Source organism: Lissotriton vulgaris, chromosome 10 (assembly GCF_964263255.1).
Source record: "Lissotriton vulgaris chromosome 10, aLisVul1.2, whole genome shotgun sequence".
NCBI lineage: Eukaryota > Metazoa > Chordata > Amphibia > Caudata > Salamandridae > Lissotriton > Lissotriton vulgaris.
Window position 1 is genome coordinate 89,094,532 of NC_141698.1, and position 23,846 is coordinate 89,118,377.

The following is a 23,846-nucleotide window of genomic DNA, read 5'->3' on the forward strand; positions in this document are numbered from 1 at the left end:
GATCAGAATCAGCTCCGACTGATAATGCTTTGTGCGAGCCAGGACTCTGGGGATCATCAGAAACGGAGGAAAGGCGTAACACAGGAGCGATGGCCAGCGCTGCGGAAATGCATCCGTGGCTTGGGCTTCCGGATCCGGCCTCCAGCTGAAAAACAGGGGAAGCTGAGTGTTGAGGCGAGAGGCAAATAGGTCAATCTGACACTGACCCCAAACTCGAGATAGGGTGCGGAACATGCGAGGGTGAATCCTCCAATTGCTGAAGTCCCGAAGATGACGCGAGTTCCAATCCGCAATCAGATTGTTTCGACCGGGAAGGTACTCTGCGAAAACTGTGATCTTCTGTTGAAGGCAAAAGTGCCAGAAATCTTTGGCGATTTCCGCCAAGATCTTGGACTTCGTCCCGCCCAGCTTGTTGACATATCGAACCGCTGAAACATTGTCCATGCGGAGAAGAATGCAACAATTGGTCTGGCGTGGAGATAAACAATGGATCGCAAAAGACCCCGCTAGGAGCGCCAGGCAATTTATATGGAGAGAAAATTCCTCTTGAGACCTCCGACCTCCCGTCGACAACGGACCGCAACGAGCACCCCAGCCCCACAGACTGGCATCCGATTCTACCACCACCTCCGGGGACACTCCGAACAGGGATCGCCCATTCCAGGCTTCCATGTGGTCCAGCCACCACATCATCTCCCACCTCACATCCTCTGAAAGAGGAACCAGATCTGAGTAGCGAAGGCCTTTACGGAGTTGACGGATCTTCAAACGCTGAAGCACCCAGTAATGAAGGGGGCCTGGGAAAATCACCTGAATCAAGGAAGCCAACAGACCCACAATCCGTGCTATAGACCTCAACGACACACTCTGTTTGGATAAAACTGAAGTCAACTCCCTCTTGATGGAGCGAATCTTCTGTCTGGGCAAGAGGAGTTGACAGGAGAGGGAATGGACCTGGAAACCCAAAAATTCTAATCGACTGAGTAGGATGGAAGACTGATTTCTGAGGATTCACCAGAAAACCCAGAGATTGTAAGAGATCGATGGACCACTCCAAATGCCGCATCAACTTCTGAGGACAATCTGCCATAATCAGAATGTCGTCCAGATAAATAATTAGACAAACTCTATGGGCTCGCAAGGATTCCACAACGGGCCTCAGAAGCTTCATGAAGCACCATGGTGCTGACGAGAGGCCGAACGGGAGAACTTTGCATTCGAACCAAGTCCCCTGCCATTGGAACTGCAGAAATCGACAGTGGGGGCCAAAAATGGGAATCGACAAATTCGTGTCTTTGAGATCAAGGCGGACCATCCAGTCCCCTTCCCGAAGAATATCCCGCAACAGATGGATGCCTTCCATCTTGAAGTGGCGAGAAACCACCCCTCCGTTTAATTCTTGGAGATTGAGTACAAACCGGGACCCGGCCCCTTTTTTCTGGACCAGAAAGACCGTGCTCGCAAAGCCCTGAGGATGGCGGGAAGTCTGAAGTATTGTCCCTTTTTTCAGAAGGGAATCGATCTCTGCTGAAATGAACTCTCGATCCTGAAGGGAAAAAACCAGGGGAGTAGGAGGGTGGGACTGGAGCAAGGAATGGTAGAATTCTATCTTGTAACCTTGAACAGTCTCCAACACCCATCCTTCGTTGGACATCAGACGCCAATTTTGGAGAAAAAATTGAATCCTGCCCCCTAAAACAACTTCCGAAGCCGGAATCAACCTCACCTGAAGTGTTGGAATCGTGATGTCCTCCTTGATTTCCGCTGTATCGACCCTTCCTATACTGTCCTCTCCCTTTGCGAGAGGGGTAGAAGTTGTTTCTATTGTTGTATCCGGAATCCTGTCCTCCACCCTTCTGGGACTGGAATCCCCGCTGGGAATTCTGGCCACAACGGCCAAACGATCGTCTCCTATGTCGTCCGGCCCTAGCAAAAACCAGGCGGAAGTCTCTTCTTAGCGAAGCCTGAGCCTTATCCAGCCCGCTAAAGGTAGCCACAAATTTAGTTAACTCCTTCAGGAAAGGTTGGCCAAATACCAAGCCCTGAGCTAAGGGACTGGACTCGGACGAAGACAGTTCCGCTAACTTGGGGTCCAATTTAAGAAAAATGGAGCGGCGGCGTTCGCAAGACATTGCGCAATTTGCATTGCCCAATTGACAAATAGCCTGTTGGGACCACTCAATCAATTCATCCGGGTCAACTAGAGCGGAGGACTCCTTGGCCTGATGCCCCAGGTCCAAGATTTTGGTAAGAGGACCCAGCAAATCCAACATTTTATCTTGGCAGGAACGCCAAGCTCTGTCAATACCTTTTTTCGGGTCTTTTGCATACTTTTTAAGGTATGTGACCGTAGTAGGATCGACCTCCGGAGTGTCGGTCAAGTTGTCGGCCAAGTCAGGACGTGGACACTCAGACCGAAGGCGAGCTCTAACATCTTTCTCAAATTGCTGACGAATATGCGCCTGAACATATTCAGCCACACCTGGGGATGGGAGCCAAGAGGAGGAGTTAGGATGGACAATATCCGAGGGTTCAAAAGTGAGAAGCTGAGGATGCGACGGCGAGGAAGTATCATCAGTATCCGTCAGTTGAACCTGCGAAGACAAAGGCTCTCTGGAAGACTTACTCCCAGAACGATCAGAGGACAGAGTCTTAGCCAATTTCTTAAAGTCGGAGGAATGAGGATTGTGTGGAGACCTGGAAGAAGAGGCACGACCAGAGGACGAAGGCAACCAACTCTGCTGCATGGCGTATTTTGAAAGGTGGCGCTTCAAAGGTGCAATTGCGTGTACAAGCGCCTTATTAACTGAGTGCTGCACACCCTTGTCCAGGGCCTCTACCAAATCCTGCTCCATGGAACCAGAAGCATCCGCCTCATTAAAGTCATCTTCCTCATAATAGTCTCCCATTGTGTACACCAAGTATACAAAGTTGTGCCCACTAGAGGAAGGAATCAAGAATTGCCGAAGGCAATACATCAGGGGGAGTGACTAAAGGCCCCAAAGCAAGCCAAAGGACCCAGGAACCAACCTGAGAAAATTATATATAAAAAAATGTGGAGGGAGGGATTGCTACAAACAGCCACTCTAGGCAGTGCCTATGACGATTATGCAGCCCAAATGTATATAAATCTGAAAGTTTGGCCGTAAAAGGGGGACTTTTGGCAGGCTAGTGGGCAAGAGCACGATTTTGCGTGGTCAATCAAAGGCTCCGGTGAGAAAACCCGAAGTAAACAGTCAAAATGGCCAGCGCGCATGCGCTGAACGACCGCCTGCCAAAGTAAATACAAAGAAAGGACTACGCGATGTAATCGCGTAGCCTTTCACCGTCCCCAAACTCCCTCTCCACTGAAAATCGGTGCGGGCGCCAAGCACCCGAACCGGGGAGGCGAGCGCACGCTCCCCGCTGAAGGCAGAGCACGCAGGACACGGACACCCGCTGGGACACAGCCGCGAGGTAGGAAGCACAGGAGGCAACGTGCATTTAACCCATGCTCGTGACGGAACCGCTCCGTCACGAGCCTCGGGTGGGCTGTGCTGGTGACTGAGCGGTTCCGTTACGGCCCGCTCACTGTGCTTGCGCGGCACTGATTTCACGCCTGCGCAGCGCGTTCTATTAAGCGGGCGGGCCGTGACGGAACCGCTCAGTCACAAGCACAGCCCACCCGAGGCTCTTGACGGAGCGGTTCCGTCACCAGTACGGGAGCGCCACGTGGCCTCCCCTCCCCCCTAGCGCTGCGGCGGAAAAGCCGCCGCAGCTAAGGGGTTAAATAAACACAGCGCGAACAGCGTGGGGAGACCGGCAGCCCACAAAGCTGTCAGAGTAAACTGCAGCGCGAACAAAGCACAGGGAAAACCAGCAAAGGCAAAGCAATGAAAGCAGGCAATATACCAGGAACAAAGCAACAAAACATAATGCAAATAAGGTAAGAAGCACTTAACTGGCTGCGGAGCAGCAAAGAAAGAGGATTTGGTATTCTCTATAGGTCCTTTTATACTGGTTATTCTATGATCTGTCATGTGATACCCAAGCGTTCATGGGTACTGTAGTTTGTTTGTTTTTACATACTGTTTCTGATTGGCTGCTGAGCATTTTTATAAAGAAATGAGAAAGCATAATCGGAGCCTCCTGCCTGACATAGAATTTGAAGCATGACAATCAAATAGCATGGGAATGGATATGTATTTGTGCGGAAGCAAAGAACACTAGACTAATATTGGTGTCACTTACAAGATCAGGTGACGGTTGCACTGTCAAGCAAGACCTAGATATCCATGCAGGTTAATAAATGCCCTCCTCCTATCTGTACTGCTGCCAGAGAAAAAACAAATAAATTATCTAGGTATCTAAGACACTTTATTTGCATTACAATGTCATGTATGTGTCCTGGAAAGTTCAAGCTCAAGCAGCAGGATAAATAAATCACAGCTGTGTAAAGGGCATGTACGTTGTTGTGGAAGCACATACCTTCTTCCCAATCAAAACATGTACTCCTGGTTATCAACCTGTGGGCGGGGCAAAAGGCCTTCTCCTCCTGATTCTCACATAATTATACTGTGACAGTTGCGCTGTCAAGACAGACTATAGCAAGGAATCCCAGACAGAGGTGATCACCACCTACATGTATTACAAAAGTCATATGTGGACATCACCCACATGTATTCCAAAAAGCATCTCTGACACGGGTCGCCACCATACAGATTATGCAAAAGCAATCTATAAAAGAGGTGCACAATGCCCACATGTAACGCAAAAGTAATCCAGGTGAACCTCACACAGGTTTATTGGAAAAGTAATCCCTAATGGCGGCAAACATTACCCACACGTACTACAATACCATCAGACAGATATGCCTGGCACGGAGAAAAATTACAAAAGTAATCCCTGACAGAGGCGACCATCACTCACTCTAATTACAAAAGTAATATCTGACAGAGGTAAATGTCTCCACACCAGTTACAAAAGTAATCGTATGTGTACATCACCCACAATTATTACAAATATAAGCATTGATACCAGAAAGACCAATCATAGAACTGCAGCTCTCTTGTGAGGGGGACTGTATGAGGGATATCATTGTAAGGGAGAGTTTGTTTGTTATTTTTGTAACAAAAAATAAAATACTTTGTTTTTAAGTATTTTTCTTTTCCTTCCTGGACACATGGTCTCCAGGAATATAAATATTTCCTCTTATGATGAGGTTTTCCAGGTCTTTTGTGTTAAGAATTTTGAATTTATTTAATTTGCATAGTTACTAAAAACCATAGTAATACAGAAACGTCAATTAAAACCGTAAAAACATAATAAAATCTAATGTGCACATTTATAGTATCCATAAGCTTTAAAAACTTTAAATAAATTGGATTACTAACAGTAAAAAAGCACTTTGGTGCTAGTGCAGATTGTTACTAGTGTAAGGAATGCGGTCAGTGCAGTGTTTATTGCCAAATCAACCACTTCAATCAGTACAAAAATGTACTATACAGTGTTTCTAAGCTGCTAGCCACAATGGGGCTTCCCAGTTCTCCATTAGTTGGAGCGGCCTTTGCTCTTAGTTGGGTAGATGGTGTTAGGATCGCCAGTGTATAAAGCTGCCGGCAATTCTTAATGACTAGGCCTATGTGGAGTGATTACTGGTAGGTTTGCTCTGAATCCCAGGTAAGGCGTGATCTTATGGTGACATTTTTTGCTCGACTAATGCATGAAATCTTACTAGTCTGCAATTTAGTTGTGGGTTTCCTAGTTCAAAGCATGCCAGAACTGCTTGCCTCCTTGAGCGAATTCCCCTGTGGTTGAAGGGGATTTTTAGCAGCTGCCTCCCTTCTTGCCCCATCTCCGTACAGGAGCATAGTAGATGGATGATATCTCCCTGGCCATTTTTACACAGGCTGCAAGAAGTTGGGGATGAAGCCCGCAGCCTCGGTGGAAGGTTCGGAGAACATGGGCGCATGCCAAGGTGAAATTTTGAGAATTTTATTTTCCATGATTTTGGGTATCCCTGGTTGAAGTATTTTTGAGGGGCTAAGATCTTACAGTTATTCAAAGTCATCCATGCATGAGATCTGGCTGAAAAGGCGGCTTTATCCCCCACCAATGACAGTAGTTTTAGGGATTTCCAATCCAGCTTTTTAAGGCATGGGTGATGGATCTGCGTGTTCCAGAGGACGGAGAGCACAGTGCTTGCCAGAGCCTCCTGAAGGCAGCTTCTTGCAGGGGAATTCTCCCTCTGTTGGAGGTCTTGCCATAGGAGCTGGTTTAGAGTGTTTGGGGCTGATAATCTGATCTGATTCCAGCAGATGATATATGCGCCGTACCTGGCCCATGATTGCTTCAACAGTCAAAACTCGAGCCTTAGTTGCGCTGGAGAGGTGTAGTTTGGGAGGCTGAACATGGTTCTGTATGCTTTGACCAGAGTTTTGTCCAGTAACTTGGCGTCTCTGCCTCGCATTATTTCGCTGCCTTAGGTTATAGTGGGTAGAATTTTTGCCTGTGCTACAATGTTCAGTTTTATTTCCTCTACAGATACTACGTGCCAGGGAGTAAAATCGTTTGTATTAAACCAATAGCGCACACACATTTGGTGTGGCACTTTACTTTTCACTAATTCTTTATCTACCTCACTTATAGGTCACTTAGGAGTGTTACGCACAGGGCTGGTCCCTGTGTGGTCCTGAGGAAGAGCTTTGGGGAGGCTCGAAACATGTTGACTAATACTAGAGACGTCTAACTCATCACGGTTATGCTGCTTTCCCTAGTATTTACCCCTGTTTTTAAACAGGGACTAGGAGCAAGAATAAATGATAGGAGTCCACTAGTTAGGTACTTTTAACATTTTCTTTCCCACTTCACATTTTCTCACATAAGTGCTCCTACGTAATCTCGCACGTCGCAGCACGCCTCAATCCGCAGCGGATTGAGAGGACCCCTATGATGAAGCATGTCACCAAGTGGAAACCCTGGTGAGTGAGGGGACTCAAGAAAGAAATTCTTCTTTCTTGATCAGTAGACTTTCTCACTCCACTTGAGCGGAGGTCTCTCATCACCCATAGCTAGGTTCTAATTCCAGTATTCCGGTTTTTCTGTGTCAATCAGTGCCACCAGTCGGTAATTACCAGGCAAGGCCTTGTCACCGCTTCTGTGGATTGGGACAATCGTCGAGCCTTTCCAAGAGTCTGGCATTATTTCCATGTGTTAAGGAGGTTTCAGAACTGCCCAAAGGCTGATCCCTTAAATGATGCGCCAGGCACCACTACCTGATCAATATTCTAAGGCTCATCCCTTGGGGCAATGAAAGGCTTACCCTTCAAATTCAACAGAAGCCGTACAAAGCTCAAGGGATGTTTAGACTAACGTGTGATGAAGCAAAGCACCTAATCAATTAACGTGTGACAACATCTCATCCCTTTTGCCCAATGTAGGGTAGCCATTAAATAGATTTATAAATATATGTTTGGGACCAGGGGCAGAATATGAAGGAAAAAAGGGATCTATATCAGCAACAATATTTTGCCCACAGTGAAATACCGGGCAATGAGATTAATAATGTCAACTTAGGGTTCAGGCACAAAAATACCCCTGAACCTCTGCCCAACCCAGCACCACCTGATGCCCCATTAATGCCTCCCTACACTCTAATCACACTCAATTACTCAAAGAAAAGACCCACCCCAAGAGAACGAGCTTGTAAGTCCCTCAAAAACAGGTGGTCTGGTTTGCTGCATTTCATCCACATTTCTAATGGCGATACCAACCAATAATAGCGCCTAGATACCTTAGGGGATTAGTAGCTAGTTCACAGCAAGAAGTAGTAGTAGGACAACATCACACAAACTAGCATGGCGAAGAGCTTTGGAGAAATAAAATAAAAGAGTAGGCAAGCCTAGCCGATGTTAAGTTTTTGTTTCCATGGAGAAGTAAATAGGTAAGACATAGACGACGGATGAAACATTATAATAACTATTACTCACTTATTTGAGGGAAGTGGATCGCGTAGGAGTAAAATAGGGCTGTGTACAGCCTAAAACTCTCTTAAATAGCCACTGACAAATATTGTAAGCTATCAAATGTCTATAATTACTGGTTCCTCTGAGAAAAAAAAAACCAACTCAAGCAAGCAATGGAGCATGTGGGCGCAAATCATTGTTAGTTTGTAGAAATGCCACTTTCCGAATCTTTGAAAGGTTTCTCTTTGTCGGAATTGCAAACAGCAGAAAGACATAGAACACACATGTAAATATATTTTTTTTTAACACTACAACTAAGAAGTCTGTAAAGAAGTGAGAAATCCAGCTTAGTGCAGAAAGATATGCGCTATGGAACTGGACAGACCTCAATCATAAAATTCCTGCTTCACTCTAGGATGAATGAATGAATGAATGAATGAATGAATGAATGAATGGATGGATGGATGAATGGATGAATGAATGAATGAATGAATGAATGAATGAACGCTTGAGCAGTAAGATACAGAGCCTTTTAGTAAGACTGTGGATCATCGGTCCAGACTCACGATAATCTGTATCATTTACTTTTTGGTGTCAAAATATGGAGGAATACAGTTCAATGAATTTAATACCAGCACAAAATAGAAAACCTTGACTCTTTAACAACCTCACCTTCCCTGGGTAGAATAGAGGCAACGATAACCGCTGGCTAAGAGCAGGCACTATACAGATACATCACAAAGTAACCGTCTTTTATTTAATGTACATTTTTATTGAGTAGAGCGTTGGATACATAAATTCATAGATACATGATCTATTTAAAAGACATTGATGAAAAACACAGTAAAACATAATCAATTTGATAGCTTCCATTTTCAAGATAAAAACTTTAAAAGCAAGAAATATTCAACTGTAGCAGCAAATATCATCATCGGCCAGTACTGATCTTGTGCAAATCATTTAAAATAAAGTGCAATAACCTATGCGGTTACAAGTTTAGATAAGGTGCAACAGTGCAGAGTGCAAAATATTTCTAAAGTGCAATGCAAAACGGCTAGAGCATTGATATGAAAAGTGAACACTACAGTCCCTCTTTAGACTTTTCTAGAGAGCAATAACCAATGAAATTGAGAATGTTCCTGAAATACCAATAAAGTGCAACAATATAAAGTGCAAACGCTTCAGCATCAATATATAAAGTGAATACTACAATCCCTCCTTCGACTTTTCTAAATCAATAAAAAACTTCCAATTTTTTTCAAATTTCCTGGATGACAAAGTAACCGTCTTCAAGAGCGTGCACATCTACTGACTTGGGTATCAAGGGGATGAAGGTACAGATTTGTTAGGGGTGGTTCCTAAGTCATACTTGGTTGTAGGCAACTTGTTGCTTGGAACGGCCCTTGCTCTTGAAAAAAAAAGCAATATGGTTGAGATGGCTTTTGTAAGCCTAATCTTCGTGGCCATATAGGGGACGGACTTTCAATGTAAGAGTACGTGTCCGTCGCCACATAGTGCATAGGCTTTTGATGTAAGCATAGGGTCTTCACAAGCAGGGGTGGTATTTTCAGCTAAGTCTAGTTCTTGGTCACCAGATGGGGAAGTGCTAAGGTTAATGGCAAACGAGGGGATATAAGCACTTGTCTCTGTGGCCACATAGGAGATGGGCTTCAGTGTATGCCTAGGTCTCTGTCACCACCCAGGGGATGGGCTATTGATGCAACTCCTAATCTCAGTCGCCACATAGGGGTTGGGCTTTTTAGTAAGCCTAGGTCTAAACAAGTAGGGATGGGCTTTTGATGTAAGCCTAGGTGTTTACAAGTATGTATGAACTTTTGATGTGAGCCCAGGTCTTCACAAGTAGGGATGGGCTTTTGATGTAAGCCTAGATGTTTACAAGTATGTATGAACTTTTGATGTAAGCCCAGGTCTTCACAAGTAGGGATGGGCTTTTGATGTAAGCCTAGATGTTTACAAGTATGTATGAACTTTTGATGTAAGGCCAGGTCTTCACAAGAAGGGATGGGCTTTTGATGTAAGCCTAGGTCTCGGTCACCACACATGGATGTGCTTTCTATGCAAGCCTAGGTCACTGTTGTCACATAGGTGATTGGCTTTCGATGAAAGCATAGGCCTCCTCAATTAAGGAGTGGGATTTCAATGTAATCCTAGATCTTGTAATAACATTGGGGATGGGCTTATGCGAGTTTAAGTCTCAGTGATGAAAGAGGGGGAAGGGCTTTCGAGGATGCCTAGGTCTTCACAAGTAGGAAGGTTGTTGCTGTGGCTGTGATACTAGGTCCTCCAGTCTGGGGCCGTATAGGAGGTGCACTTTTATTATAAGCGTAAAGTCTCCACAAGTAGGGCACAGGACTTCAATGGAAGGCTATGGCTCTGTGGCCAGACAGGCTGCTCACCATTGTTGGCGTGGAAACTGGGAGCCCCACAACCACAAGCAGATAACCTTCTTCAGTGTCACATTGTTACCCAAGATCTAACACAATAATTGTAGCCATCAATAGTATACCTTGAGCAATTACAACTCCATTGTCACCTGAGAAGAATGAATTATTTGCCCTTAAGCTGAAGGGCAAGACAACATGTATCCTTTCCCTTGGCTACTAGGCCCACTGCCTCAACTTCCGCTGACTTGAATCCCAACAGAATGCGGTAACTAAGGGAGGATTCTTTCCAAGGTTTTCTGGGTCTCCTCTAAGCTACATGCCACTGTTCTCAGCATCTTTATAAAGGCCAAGCCCGACTACACCGAGGCCCACTTTACCAGCTGTTCATACCACATCGCCACCACATTTTCTGATGGTTTAAAACGCACAATCCTATAAGTGCACAGCTGGGAAGTCTCTACTGGCTCCTTGTAAGCGTTCAGATTCAATCCAAGATCCTTGGTCACCCATACATGTGCCTTTCCTTTTTGACATTCCTTTATCCTCCCACCCGCAATGAGATGGACCCAAGCTACTCAGCTGCCTGGTGTGTTAACAGGCAATCACCAAACACAAAAACATCAATAGAGAACAAGCATAAAGGAAGAACCAGCCTGATCAGATATCTTACCAGGTGGCATCCCTTCTCCCATTTGAGAAGCACTCACCTGGTGTCTCCCACTGGAAAGCAGAAACATCCTCCCAGTTACTTACCTTAATGAGCAACTGGAAGGCAACCAGATCAATACAATCCAGAAAAGGGAACCAAACTTTATGTAATCGTTGAAGTAGGTAGAATGTGCACTACAAATCAAACACACACCCATCTTGCAAATTTCTTCACGGACTACATACTTTTGGTTTGCCAAGTTTTGTTTTGTAATCAGACGCTCGCAGACGACAGCAAAGTAAGGCAAGGACTGAGTAAGCATCTTCATCCTTATCTACTGCCCTCATTGCTGTGCTGTTTCGGGGTTAAGCTGAAGCTAAGGGAGCATGTGTGTTTTTACTATAGTGCCACACCAAGCTCAAACCTAATTAACTACAGCATTTTACAAGAATCCTGAAAATGTTTACCTCTCCTGGGGGTCTCTTGTAATAAATGTTTCCCCACTCTCTGCCTGGGGCCCCTAGGCCCAGCCCCAAGCTCCTCTTAAAAATACCCACAAACATAAATAAAAGATCCTTAGATCTATGCACATTCTACGACAGGACGAGACCTACAATCCCTGTGAGAAGATAAACACAGACGAAAAAGTGAGATTGTTTATAATAAGAACATACCACGTGAAATTAAAAAGCTACATGAAGGTGGGAAAGGCTAGATTGCGCGCGAGCCCAGGAAAGGCAGCAGGACTCCCATGACACCCTCTTTAAATCACTGCCCCTCTGCAGAAGCAGGGCTGCCTGCAGCTGTTTACATGCTTTTCATTAACCAAGGTTAACCAAACACAGCAGAAGAGGACAGGCGCATGCAAGGCCGCTGCCAGCCAGGCACAGGCAGGGATTGTACTGTTCCTGTCATTACTTCATCACTTGAATGAAATAAATATTTCTATCCCAGAAGGAATCAACACAGGAGCGATTAGCACGTTGTACGTGTAATCCATTGCTGATTTCTATCAATAATGCATTGCGTCAAAGTGCCTAATTAGCAGAGTCTTATGCAGTATTTATGTGGGCGCTCTCTGAAGGGTTCTGGTGTGCTGCAGATCTGGAAGCCAGCACAGCACCACTGCTCGGATCAATGTCTTCCTGGTAAATATTCCATCGTAGACATGCCCCCCCCCCCCCCCCAGCGAAATGGTCAGGGGTGGAGCGAGTTTTAAAAATGAAACACGCTTTGTCGCAGATGACAAATGGGGAAACATCTTCCGTAAATGCGTCACACCTTTTAAGGTCTGACTTCGAAGTACAATGGTCTACATTTTGGCAGAGTTTTTATAACTTCTACATGTTATCTGCCACCCCCACACCATCAAAACTGGAAGGATGCTGCGGCCCCGACCGCCATCTTGTATCCTAATGTATTATGTACTGGCGCCTGATGAAGCCCACCTTACCCTAAGTTGACCTATTATATGTCCTGCTATCACTGAAGTGTGTAAAGTGATATTAGAGTAGACAGGTTTGTGAAACTACATCACATAGCCCTTATTCCCTACCATGTTAGTAGAGTACACAGTAAGGCAGCTGCTAGCTGATATAAACACAGTTAGTACTGTAATACACTATTTGTATTAAATGTAATTTTCCATTCCTAATAACTTTTCCAAACAACCAATTTTCACCATATGTGGCAAACTTAGAAGTTACTTTTTGAATCATTAGCCAAATTCTTTGTGTAGTCCACGTTGTGAAATGACAAGGACATTTTGGTCCTCCAACACTTGTTGCTGTACACAATCTCAGTTATACATTGTGCCCCATTGGTATGAAACACAACCACAACTTGATGAATGCGATCGAGAATTGACAAACTATTGAGGCAACTCGCCTGAGGGTATGTTCCGTAGAGTATGTCCTAGAGCGCGTCTAATGAAGGTATTGTGGGGCACAACTGGAACACATCAGCCTCTCCCATTATTCAGCGCTTCCAATGATTCAAAGACAAATGTACATGATATTTGTTGTAGCATAAACAATAACCAAGCCATATTCCTTCCTATAAATGCCAGCGAAACCACTGGTTTATATGCCAAGTGATGTTCATGGGTACCTACACAGCGAATAGGCTGCTTCAAAAACTGTAGGCCCAGCCGGCATCGGACATTCTAAACAACGAATCCCATCATATCTAAAGGGTTGAGCCATTGAGCGAGAGGAATTTGTAACATGTTTAGACGAAGGTCCGTTTGTGGCACCTACCAATTTTTTGGCCCACATGAGGTGGAAGGGCTTTACGGAGTCTTCAATGAATTTTCGCCCTGGGGTCATCTTTGAAGGACATTAGGTTTTCACCTGACTGCCCCATGGACAGAATTTGAAACTTTGGGGAAGTTGATCAGATACTTGCCATGCTTCCTTAGGTAGGACAGCCGACTCCTGGAGATCCGGGCCCAGCCTAACATCAAGACGGAGTCCTCTTGGACCAGTAGGACATCAATGCTCTCTCTCTTCCTTCACTCACAGCAAGGATTTGAGATTTAGAAAGTGGTACCTTGCAATGTCATCATTAACATTAGGCATTTCAGCTCTGCATGAAAATGCCTTCCTACCATAGCACATTGCCCATCGCTCGATCGAGGACAGCAGAGCAGGAATCTTACCATTCGCTTCACTTGCAGTCTGTTGCAAGCATGGGGCGAGATCTCCTTTGCCAACCTCATTCAGATGACCGCTTGATTTGATTTAATAAGTATTATTGACTATTAAAAGCTGCCCCGTCTTAGCTTTTGAATATGTTGTTTAGAATAGTGGTCTGCATAGGACCGCCTTGGTAAACTTCGCCTCCTATAAACAGGTGATTTGGAGCTGCAGAAAGTTAAGAGCTTGTTTTTCAGGGTCTTCAGAAACATGGGGTGGCAGGGATTCCTTTACCAATTGGTACTTTACAATCTTCCACTCTGAGGACATTTTGCCTCTCTCTTGCTGCTAGTCTGCTTAGAGGATATTGCTTTCTTTAATACTACCCAGTCCTGTTTTAAGGCACAGAGAATGTAAATGTAAATTGATACTTGTATAGCGCACTACTCACCCGCAAGGGTCTCAAGGCGCTTGTACGAATACCGCTGTGGAACCCATTCTGGCTTTCCCTGTGAGGCGTCCACTTCTGGGCACCCCCAAGGTGGAGGCCAGGCATCCTTAGCGTTGTGGGGGCCGTTGTGGAGATTAAGCAAGCTATTGCCCAGAGTTGCAGAGTGGGACTCCATGATTGGAATAGGCACCGAGGCGAGAATTATCAGGTCCGTGGAATTTTGAGCCCAAGACCTGCCGAGGCGGGGAATTGAACCCTGGTCCTGGGCTAGACCTCTGCATCAGGGTCTGCCGCTCTAACCATTGAGCCACACTTCTCCACAGAATGACACAGAGGCTGTCCTAGTTTATAACGTGAAGGTTCCTCAGCCACATTTTAGCGCTGTAGAGTTGGACCAGTCAGTGACACCAACAACTATTGATAAAGTATTGATGAACCCAAAAACACTGCAGCTGTTTGGGTATTTTCCATCCTACAATAACCGAGCTCACAGGGTTCTTCATTTGCACAACGTAACAATTGCTCAATGATGTGGGATCAAGGAAAAGTGTGCTGTACGATGGGCGTTCTCTTGGTTCTCTGTCTCTGGTAGAGGGGAGAGAGGCCCTGTGACCACTGCTTTAAGTTCAGTTTTTTTACAGGTCTACTCTATTTTTAGGTCTCGACTTAAACCATTGCTTTAGTAATGCTTGTTTTGTTGAGATATCTAGTAAGCGATCCGAAAAGTCTGCCAAGGGCGGATTAGCCACAGTTCATACGAGAAAGGCGCGTGCACAAACCAGCCACGTCACAAACCACCATTAGTATGTGCCTCATCACACTTCGAGGGCTGCCGCTCCCCCGCCCCCTGCATCTGTCTTCAAAGGAATGCGCTCCGCTCTCCCGCCTCCCTCACAGCAATGCCAAGAGCTTGTTATGCCTTTTCTTTTCCCACTATCTCTTGTCTGCCCCCATACTCCCCGTCTTTGTTGCTTCTTTCCCTTATTTTAACATTTAGCACTTGCCCCTGCTTCGTGTTCCTTGTTTTTCCCGTGGCCGCGTCAGTTTAATTTTATTCTGTGCCGTGTGTTTAATTTTTCTTACGTGCAGCGCATCCCTACGATCACTTCCAGCTCACTTTTATTTTTTTCCCGTGGCCACGTCAGTTTAATTTTCTTCCGTGCTATCTCACAAGCGCGCCACTCACTTTTATTTTCTTCCCGCAGGATTGGTCTGTGCATAGAAAAGTAGGGCCGGTGCTGCTTTGAGCCAAGTGGCACAGGTGGTGGAGTGGGAAACTCCAGTTAAAGTCAGCATGCCAACCTAGTACCAGCAGAGCTAATGTCAAGGCACTCAAGAAGATAAGGGCCCGCTTCCCAGCGTCATGCAGTGTCCATGGGTACAGCAGCACAAGCAGCCCCAACAGCACCTACGTCAGGCCCCTCGGGCAGTTTGTACTAGACGTAGAAGAACCCGCATCGCACCACCCCCGCAGCTTCATGGGGGCTGCCAGGGGTGTCACGGCACCACAGGGCATCACAGTCCATCGCCCACTAGATCACCACTCTGCAGTTTGCAGCCGGGAATCGGCTCCACCTCCTCACCTCTCAGCACGGATGTCAGCAGTTTAGCGCCAGCAGCCTTGCCTCTAGGGCCGTAGCCTAACTCCCAGCCATTGTAGATGGGGCCCCCAGTCCTGCCACAATGCTGTTCGCAGTGGTGCCTTCTCCTTCAGGCACAGCAGGGCAGTCAGGAAGCACGGGAAGGGACTCTGCGGGCACACAGCAGGGCTCATCGTAGAATAATCACCGTATAAACGGGGCAAAGAGCATAGCTCACTTAGAGCACTCCCAACATGATGGCTACTGAAGCCACGACCCCCAACCTCCCTCATATCAAATTGTATTCATGTGTAGTGTTATTTAACCTACAGGATTTGGGGATTATGCACTATGGTTTTCCTTACATTAGGTTATTGTATTCATGAGTACTGTGCTTTGATACACTGGATTGGGATATTATGTGCTACTGCTTTCCTATGTGATGTTTTTCCTTGCAAGGTTTTTCCCCAAATTCTGATTTAACGCCTCAGCGGCCGGATGAGCTGAGGGCTCAGACAGTTTTCAGGACTCTGTTGGTTTCGGGGATGTTGTTAATCTCCTGTGTTTTATTTTTGACATTTTGCTACGATGGAGGTGCTCCAATTCACGATTTCTTTTCATGAATTCATCCTGTACCACAAGAAAGAAAAATGTAAGCGAAGCACTATGTAATGTGAAGAAGGGGACAACTTAATCACAAATGTCACTCTGGAAGCCTTGCTTCGCACGTACCCCATTACTTCCTCTGGGGGCACTGCTTTACAAATACCAGCTTTCCCACCTCAGGAAACAATCTCAGCGCACATTCAACTCATAAAGCACTGTCTGACACGTACCCCTACCAACACCTCTGACACTACCAATCTACTGCCCTCACTCTACCGCTCTCACTCTACCCCTCTACTGCCCTCACTCTACCACTCTACCGCCCTCACTCTACCACCCTCACTCAGCTGCCCTCACTCTACCACTCTACTGCCCTCACTCTACCACCCTCACTCTACCACTCTACTGCCCTCACTCTACCACTTTACCTCTCTACCGCCCTCACTCTACCACTCTCACTCTACCACCCTCACTCTACCACTCTACCGCCCTCACTCTACCACTCTACCGCCCTCACTCTACCACTCTACTGCCCTCACTCTACCACTCTACTGACCTCACTCTACTGCCCTCACTCTACCACTCTACCACTCTACCGCCCTCACTCTACCACTCTACCGCCCTCACTCTACCGCCCTCACTCTACCACCCTCACTCTACCACTCTACTGCCCTCACTCTACCACTCCACTGCCCTCACTCTACTGCCCTCACTCTACCACTCTACCGCCCTCACTCTACCGCCCTCGCTGTACCAACCTCACTCTACCGCCCTCACTCTACCACTCTACCACCCTCACTCTACCACTCTACTGCCCTCACTCTACCGCCCTCACTCTACCACTCTACCGCCCTCACTCTACCACTCAACTGCCCTCACTCTACCGCCCTCACTCTACCACTCTACCGCCCTCACTCTACTACTCTACCACCCTCACTCTACCGCCCTCACTCTAAAACTCTACTGCCCTCACTCTACCACTCTACCGCCCTCACTCTACTGCCCTCACTCTACTGCTCTCACTCTACTGCTCTCACTCTACCACTCTACTGACCTCACTCTACCACCCTCACTCTGATGCCCTAACTCTACCACTCTACCGCCCTCACTCTACCCCTCTACCGCACTCACTCTACCGCCCTCACTCTACCACTCTACCGCCCTCACTCTACTGCCCTCCCTCTACCACTCTTCTGACCTCACACTACCACCTCACTCTACCGCCCTCACTCTACCACTCTATCGCCCTCACTCTACCGCCCTCTCTACCACTCTACCGCCCTCACTCTACCACTCTACCGGCCTCACTCTACCATTCTACCACCCTCACTATACCGCCCTCACTCTACCACTCTACCGCCCTCACGCCCTCACTCTACCGGCCTCACTCTACCATTCTACCACCCTCACTCTACCGCCCTCACTCTACCACTCTACCACCCTCACTCTACCGCCCTCACTCTAAAACTCTACCGCCGTCACTCTACCACTCTACCGCCCTCACTCTACCGCCCTCCCTCTACTGCCCTCACTCTACCACTCTACTGACCTCACTCTACCACCCTCACTCTGATGCCCTAACTCTACCGCCCTCACTCTACCCCTCTACCGCCCTCACTCTATCGCCCTCACTCTACCACTCTACCGCCCTCACTCTACTGCCCTCCCTCTACCACTCTACTGACCTCACTCTACCATCTCACTCTACCACCCTCTCTACCACTCTACCGCCCTCACTCTACCACTCTACCGCCCTCACACCCTCACTCTACCGCCCTCACTCTACCACTCTACCGCCCTCACTCTACCGCCCTCACTATAACGCCCTCACTATAACGCCCTCACTCTACCACTTTACCGCCCTCACTCCCTCCACTGCTCTCTTCCACCCTACCTCCATCTCTAACTCCCTGTTCTCTTCTCTACTCCTGTGCTGATCTGCTGCTCTCTTCCACCCCGCCTCCTTCTTTAACTGCCTGCTTTCTTCTCCTGCGCTAATCTGCTGTTCTCTTCCACCGCCTCTTTCTCTAACTCCCTGTTCTCTTCTCCTGTGCTGTTATGCTGCTCTCTTCCACCCACCTCCTTCTCAAACTCCCTGTTCACTTCTCTTCTCCAGAGCTGATCTGCCGCTCTCTTCAACCCACCTCCTTCTCTGCCTCCCTGTTCTCTTCTCCTGTGCTGTTCTGCTGCTCTCTTCCACCCCACCTCCTTCTTTAACTCCCTATTCCCTTCTCCTGTGCTAATCTGCTGCTCTCTTCCACCCCACCTCCTTCTTTAATTCCCTGTTCTCTTCTGCTGTGCTGATCTGCTGCTCTCTTCCACTCAACTCTTTTTCTAACTCCCTGTTCTCTTCTTTTCTCCCTGTGCTGATCTGCTGTTCTCTTTCACCCCGCATCCTTCTCTAAGTCCCTTTTCTCTTCTCCTGTGCTGATCTGCTGCTCTCTTCCACCCCACCTCCTTCTTTAACTCCATGTTCTCTTGCCATTCGTTTTTTGTACCCGTCTGCCCTCTGTGCCACTCCTTTTTTCCTTGTTTTTGTGCCCCTTTTGCCTTCTGTTCTGCTCGTTTCCCCAGCTGCTGTGCCCCCTGTAGGCCCGCCCTACCTGACTGCCCACTGCCCATTCGCTGCCCCGCCTCCCGATTGTATTGTTGTGGTCTCGCCGCCCCTGAGCCAACATTCACAGCTCTTGTGTGCGGTGAGAACGGATGGGCGTTTCATTTTTCACTACGACTACAGGCACTCGAGTCCTGCGGACCCCCTGGGAATGTCCCCCTGGGGGTCCGCGGACCACAGTTTGGGAAACCCTGCTTTACACAGTATGGGTTCGGATAAGGGAGACCTTATTACTAGGCCCCCACTGGGAAGGAGATTATTATCGCAACTTTTAAAATCCGATAACACTGGGATTGGAATTTAAAAGATTCAATAATCTATTTAAACATACTGAATTCTGCATGTTTTGCCCTTTTCATGGTTCTTTTTGCCTGATAAATTCTGGCAGGTTTGACCGGGCGGATGTTATCGGAGGAAACTCAGAGAGTGTGATAATTATCACACGACTCGTGATTCCGATTTTTGCACAGGGATCGGAATTTAGTCCTGACTTGTCATTAGGGTCTAAGCATGGCATTCGGCCAACGTGGACGGCCAGCCAGGGTGGTGAAGGCTATGCCCTCCACCAAGCTGATGAGTGGCCATACTGTCTTTATGCTGTGAAGGGACAGAAGTAGTGGCTGCTCTCATCCCCCCAATGAAGGTTTGCTGAGCATGTGCCATGTTTAGAGGGCCCACTTGGCAAACATTTTTGTTTGAGAAAGTAACTCGCCAGAGCGGACGTGCATTTTCTCCCCAAATTTTTTTTAATTTTTTAATTTTTTAATTTATTTTTTATTTATTTTTAACAAAATTGTGCATTTTCTCAATATTAAAAAAAATGTGCCCAATGTAAACCGTTTTCTCGCTACACTGGTGGACCTTTCTACATTTTCCCTCCCTGTAAATGAAGTTCGGCCTGCCCTAAATAAGGCGGGATAAGTGTGACTCTAATCTGGTGGCCCTATGGCGATTAGGTCACCAGGTCAGAGGTTTCCACCAGGGTCGAACTGGCCCATAGGGCAATCAGGCAGTGCTCGATGGGCTGGTCTGATGGATAAGTACGTGGGACGGTTTTTGACCAGTTGTGGGACCGATTTATGGCCAGGTGGGCCCATTTTTACTGTTGATTTACCTGACATTACCGCTTTTTCAGCTACCTGCTTCACTAATAGGGGCCGCTTTTATTTTGATCTCAGGCCAATTTTTTTGACCCGGTCCGACCCAGTACAACCAGTGGGGGGCCCTGTTGGTATAACACTGCTGCCTCCAAGTTCTGTTGCACTGCCAAGGCCTAAATCAGCCCCGGAGAAGTTCTATTTATTATGACTAATAGCGATGCCGACTTAATCGGTTGATCTTTCCCATCTTATCTCTGTATCCATCAATGAAGAAACATGTCTGAACGTATGAGGGAGGAATGAGGAAGCTGGGATGTGGCCCCTCCCCTCCCGTGTGAATTCTCTGACTTTGGTAACCAGAGACTAGTATAAACCCCTAACACTGCTGGGGGTGGAGGAACCTCTAGGGGTGTGGTGGGAATTGCTTCCTGTCTGTGTGGTACCACTGTCTAATTGAATTGCTTGGATATCATTGGCAAGACATATTAGACACTGTCTTAGTCCAATCTAAAAAACTAAATAATCAAGGTTGTATTACCTTTTTTAAAAATAAAAAATAAATAACAAATTGAAAAAACAAAAAAGCCAGGAAGGTGTGGAGCCCACTTCAGATGCCACTGGTGAAATGTTCAAGATGCAATGCTGCCTTGTGTTCAGAAAGAAACGTCCAAGTTTGCACCCTGAGCTCGAAGACAAATACGTAGGACACATTTTTATTTGTCTATCAACAAAAACGTGTATGTTTCTTTTAGCTTATACAAAGTGACCGACACATGAAGAAAGAAATAGCTGCTGTAATATTACCAAGCCGTGAATTGTTTTCACGATACGTATGCTGTACTTAAAACGCTATTAGTGAAAGGAGCGCACCATAAATTGTTATACTAAGAACATGGGTGGTTTTAATTTCATTTCACAATATAAATTTCTAATATTAGCTGCATGTAATAAAAGCAATTTTCTCATGGCGATACTTTCATCCTAATTTATGTTTCAATAATTTTCTGTAAGTTTAATACTTTGTAAGTAAAAGCTGAAACATGCAACTATATGTTAAATAAACTAGTATTGCAAATAGTATTGGCATTTTAACAAAGGCTGTTGTTTATGCAGATAGTGAATGCCCAGAATATTTGACACTCTTTCCATAAGCATGCCTCTGGTGCAGTGCTAAACAGAAGGCACCATTCCAACATGGCTGCTTCAGAGAGAGCAGTATGGCAGCCCATCACACAGAGCCAAGACTGATCTACATAAAGGATTATTGGTCCTCCCAGCTTCAACCAGAGGTAAAGGACATGCAGTGCACTTTCAGTGCAGCAGCAGACACGTATGCAGCACATATTACAATTCCATAGGTTCTCTTAATGCCACTTACACACATTTTGCTAAAGTGGTTCAAATTTTAGAAAAAAAGTCTTAAAATGACAAATGTTTCATCATTTCATCATTTACGCATGTAAGATTGATTCTTTTTGTATTGTACTTGTTTATTTCTTCTGTCTACAAAACACTTCAATAAAATCATTTTGAACTTGAAAATTACAAATGTTTGACTCTGTCTAAACTCTTCACATACTGTGTGTCTGTTCCCACAAACCTCATCAGATGTACTGCAGTGATTAGATGGTGTTCTCATACAAGAAAAGTTATCTTGTAAAACTCTGAAGGCAACCATAACAAAACAAAAATGTGTGATTGTGATGTGTGTCCTTAGCCATGTAAACACAGTCTAAGAGCTTTAGATATACGAAAGAAAAAGACTCATTCAAACCAGAAATCCAATTCCATTGCAGCAGCTCTATGCCCAGAGACCACAGTGCCAACCATTGGGCGGTGCACAAAGCCACAGCAACAGAATCTCTCGGATCCATGTAGACTGTGGGTAACTTTATAATACTGGCTTGTGTACCACATGGAAGGCAAAGACCATCATTACCCTGACTTGCCCCTAAGCACAAACATGAGTAAACGTGTCACGGCACAAGTACAGTACACCGGTGTGTCCGATTTGATCAAGGGCTCACTATGGACCCTTATAGTGGTGTCGCAAATTTGCATCAATCCTTCTATCGTGGCTTTCAAGGGTGGTTGGTGGAATGGACCTGAAGCCATCACACACACCTCACTTTCTCCTTGGCATTGCTGGCCCTTTGTGATCATGGCCTTGAAGGCTGGGAACTGGTAGCTGTTAACCTCAGTCTGGGGGAGTGGGAGTTCACCCACATACTACAGTTGTCTCTTGCCCTTATTGACCACGGACAGCCTAGATTCGCACAACGTTGTGCGATAAAGATGGATGTGGAGGTACAATGGAAATCATTCATGTCTTGCGGTCATTTTCTGCTGGTGAGCATAAGATGAAACTAATATGCTCAACACACCTACAAGTAGCCGTGGCAGTCTTAATGAAAGCCCTTCGTCAACAGAAGGAAGAGCACGATGCACGGGTGGGTGGAGGCTGAGGAGAGGTTTCTGGTTTGTGTGTAGTGAGGAGCAGTTTCTGTGTGTGTCTTGGTCTTCGGCCCAGGATACGATACAGGGACCTTCAGTGAAGCTCGAGGCTCCTATTCTGAATGCAGCACAGAAGGATAACATTAACCAAACCCAGGAGAGCCGGGATCATTCCTAGGGGATGGAGGGGACAGTTATTTTACACCTAACATGCGCTATGTTCAGCTCTACACAGTAGTCACCACTTGGATCCCTTCCAGTCAACAGTCAGGACAATGGTGAGCAGCTGGACACTACTGGACCAACAAGGGGCTGCCACCATTGCACAACATTTAAATGCATACATAGTGCTGAAAAGGTATGTAAAAAATGGTATCAAGACATATTTTCAATCCCAAAATATCTGATACCGTAAACATCAACAGATCTACAAACCAAAGCATAGAGTGAAATGAATTGCCCTAGACCATCAGCATTCATTTAACCAAAATATAATCAAGGGTTATGTTATGTTATGTTATGTTATGTTATGTTATGTTATGTTATGTTATGTTATGTTATATGGGGGATTTCTATAGCGCTCAGCTACTCCGAGGAGTGTCCCAGCGCTTAAGATCCTCAACTGAACAGAAGGGTAGGGGAGCGGAATTACTTTACTGAGTGAAAAGCAGGGTTTTTAGACTTTTCCTGAAAGCAAGCAAATTGTCAGTGGTTCTGAGGGACAAAGGAAGGGCATTCCATAACTGAGGGGCCAGAAGTTTGAAGGAGCGTCCGCCACACCTAACCCGCTGCGTAGCAGGAACCACGGCCAAGGCCAGGGAGGCAGATCTAAGTGATCTAGAAGGAAAGTAGAAATTCATCAGCTTCCGGAGATACATGGCACCCAGGCCGTGCAGTGACTTAAAGGCCAACGTCATAGTTTTAAAGATAATCCATTTTTTTATCGGGAGCCAGCGAAGAGTGGTGAGAAGAGCACTGGCACTGGTCCTCCTGGTAAGACCAAATATGGCACGCGCTGCCGAGTTCTGAACAACTTGCAGGCGAGATAAGAGGAATTCAGGGAGGCCTAGATACAGTACATTAGCATAATCTAGGCGAGCGCCGATCAGTGCCTGTACTGTAACTCTTTTATGGTCAAATGACAGAAGGGGCAGAAATTTCTGAATCATCTTTAAGATGGCAAAGCATTTGCCCACCAGGCCCGATATCTGGGATTTGAGTGTGAGTCCATTATCAATTTGTATCCCGAGATTTTTAGCGGCCACTGAGTCACCTGCAGGGGGAAACATAGCGGGAGGCCACCAGGCCTTCAACCTGGGATCGGGGGGGCAGCCAAAAAAAAGTACTTCCAATTTATCAGAATTGCACTTGAGGCAGTTCAGCTGAAACCAGCCGAAAACCGCCTCAA

The 23,846-nt window shown here is 46.3% G+C and overlaps 2 protein-coding genes across 2 annotated transcripts in view; both read right to left on the bottom strand.

Moving 5' to 3' along the window:
• The window catches only part of LOC147684721 (uncharacterized), a 73,769-nt gene extending 70,860 nt beyond the window's left edge, over positions 1-2,909 (bottom strand). The window contains exon 1 of the mRNA XM_086942268.1: positions 1,727-2,909. Coding sequence (XP_086798394.1) covers positions 1,727-2,909 — 1,183 coding nt within the window. The remainder of the gene's footprint in view (positions 1-1,726) is intronic.
• The window catches only part of ADAP1 (ArfGAP with dual PH domains 1), a 455,296-nt gene that overhangs the window by 416,342 nt on the left and 15,108 nt on the right, over positions 1-23,846 (bottom strand). The window lies entirely within an intron of this gene.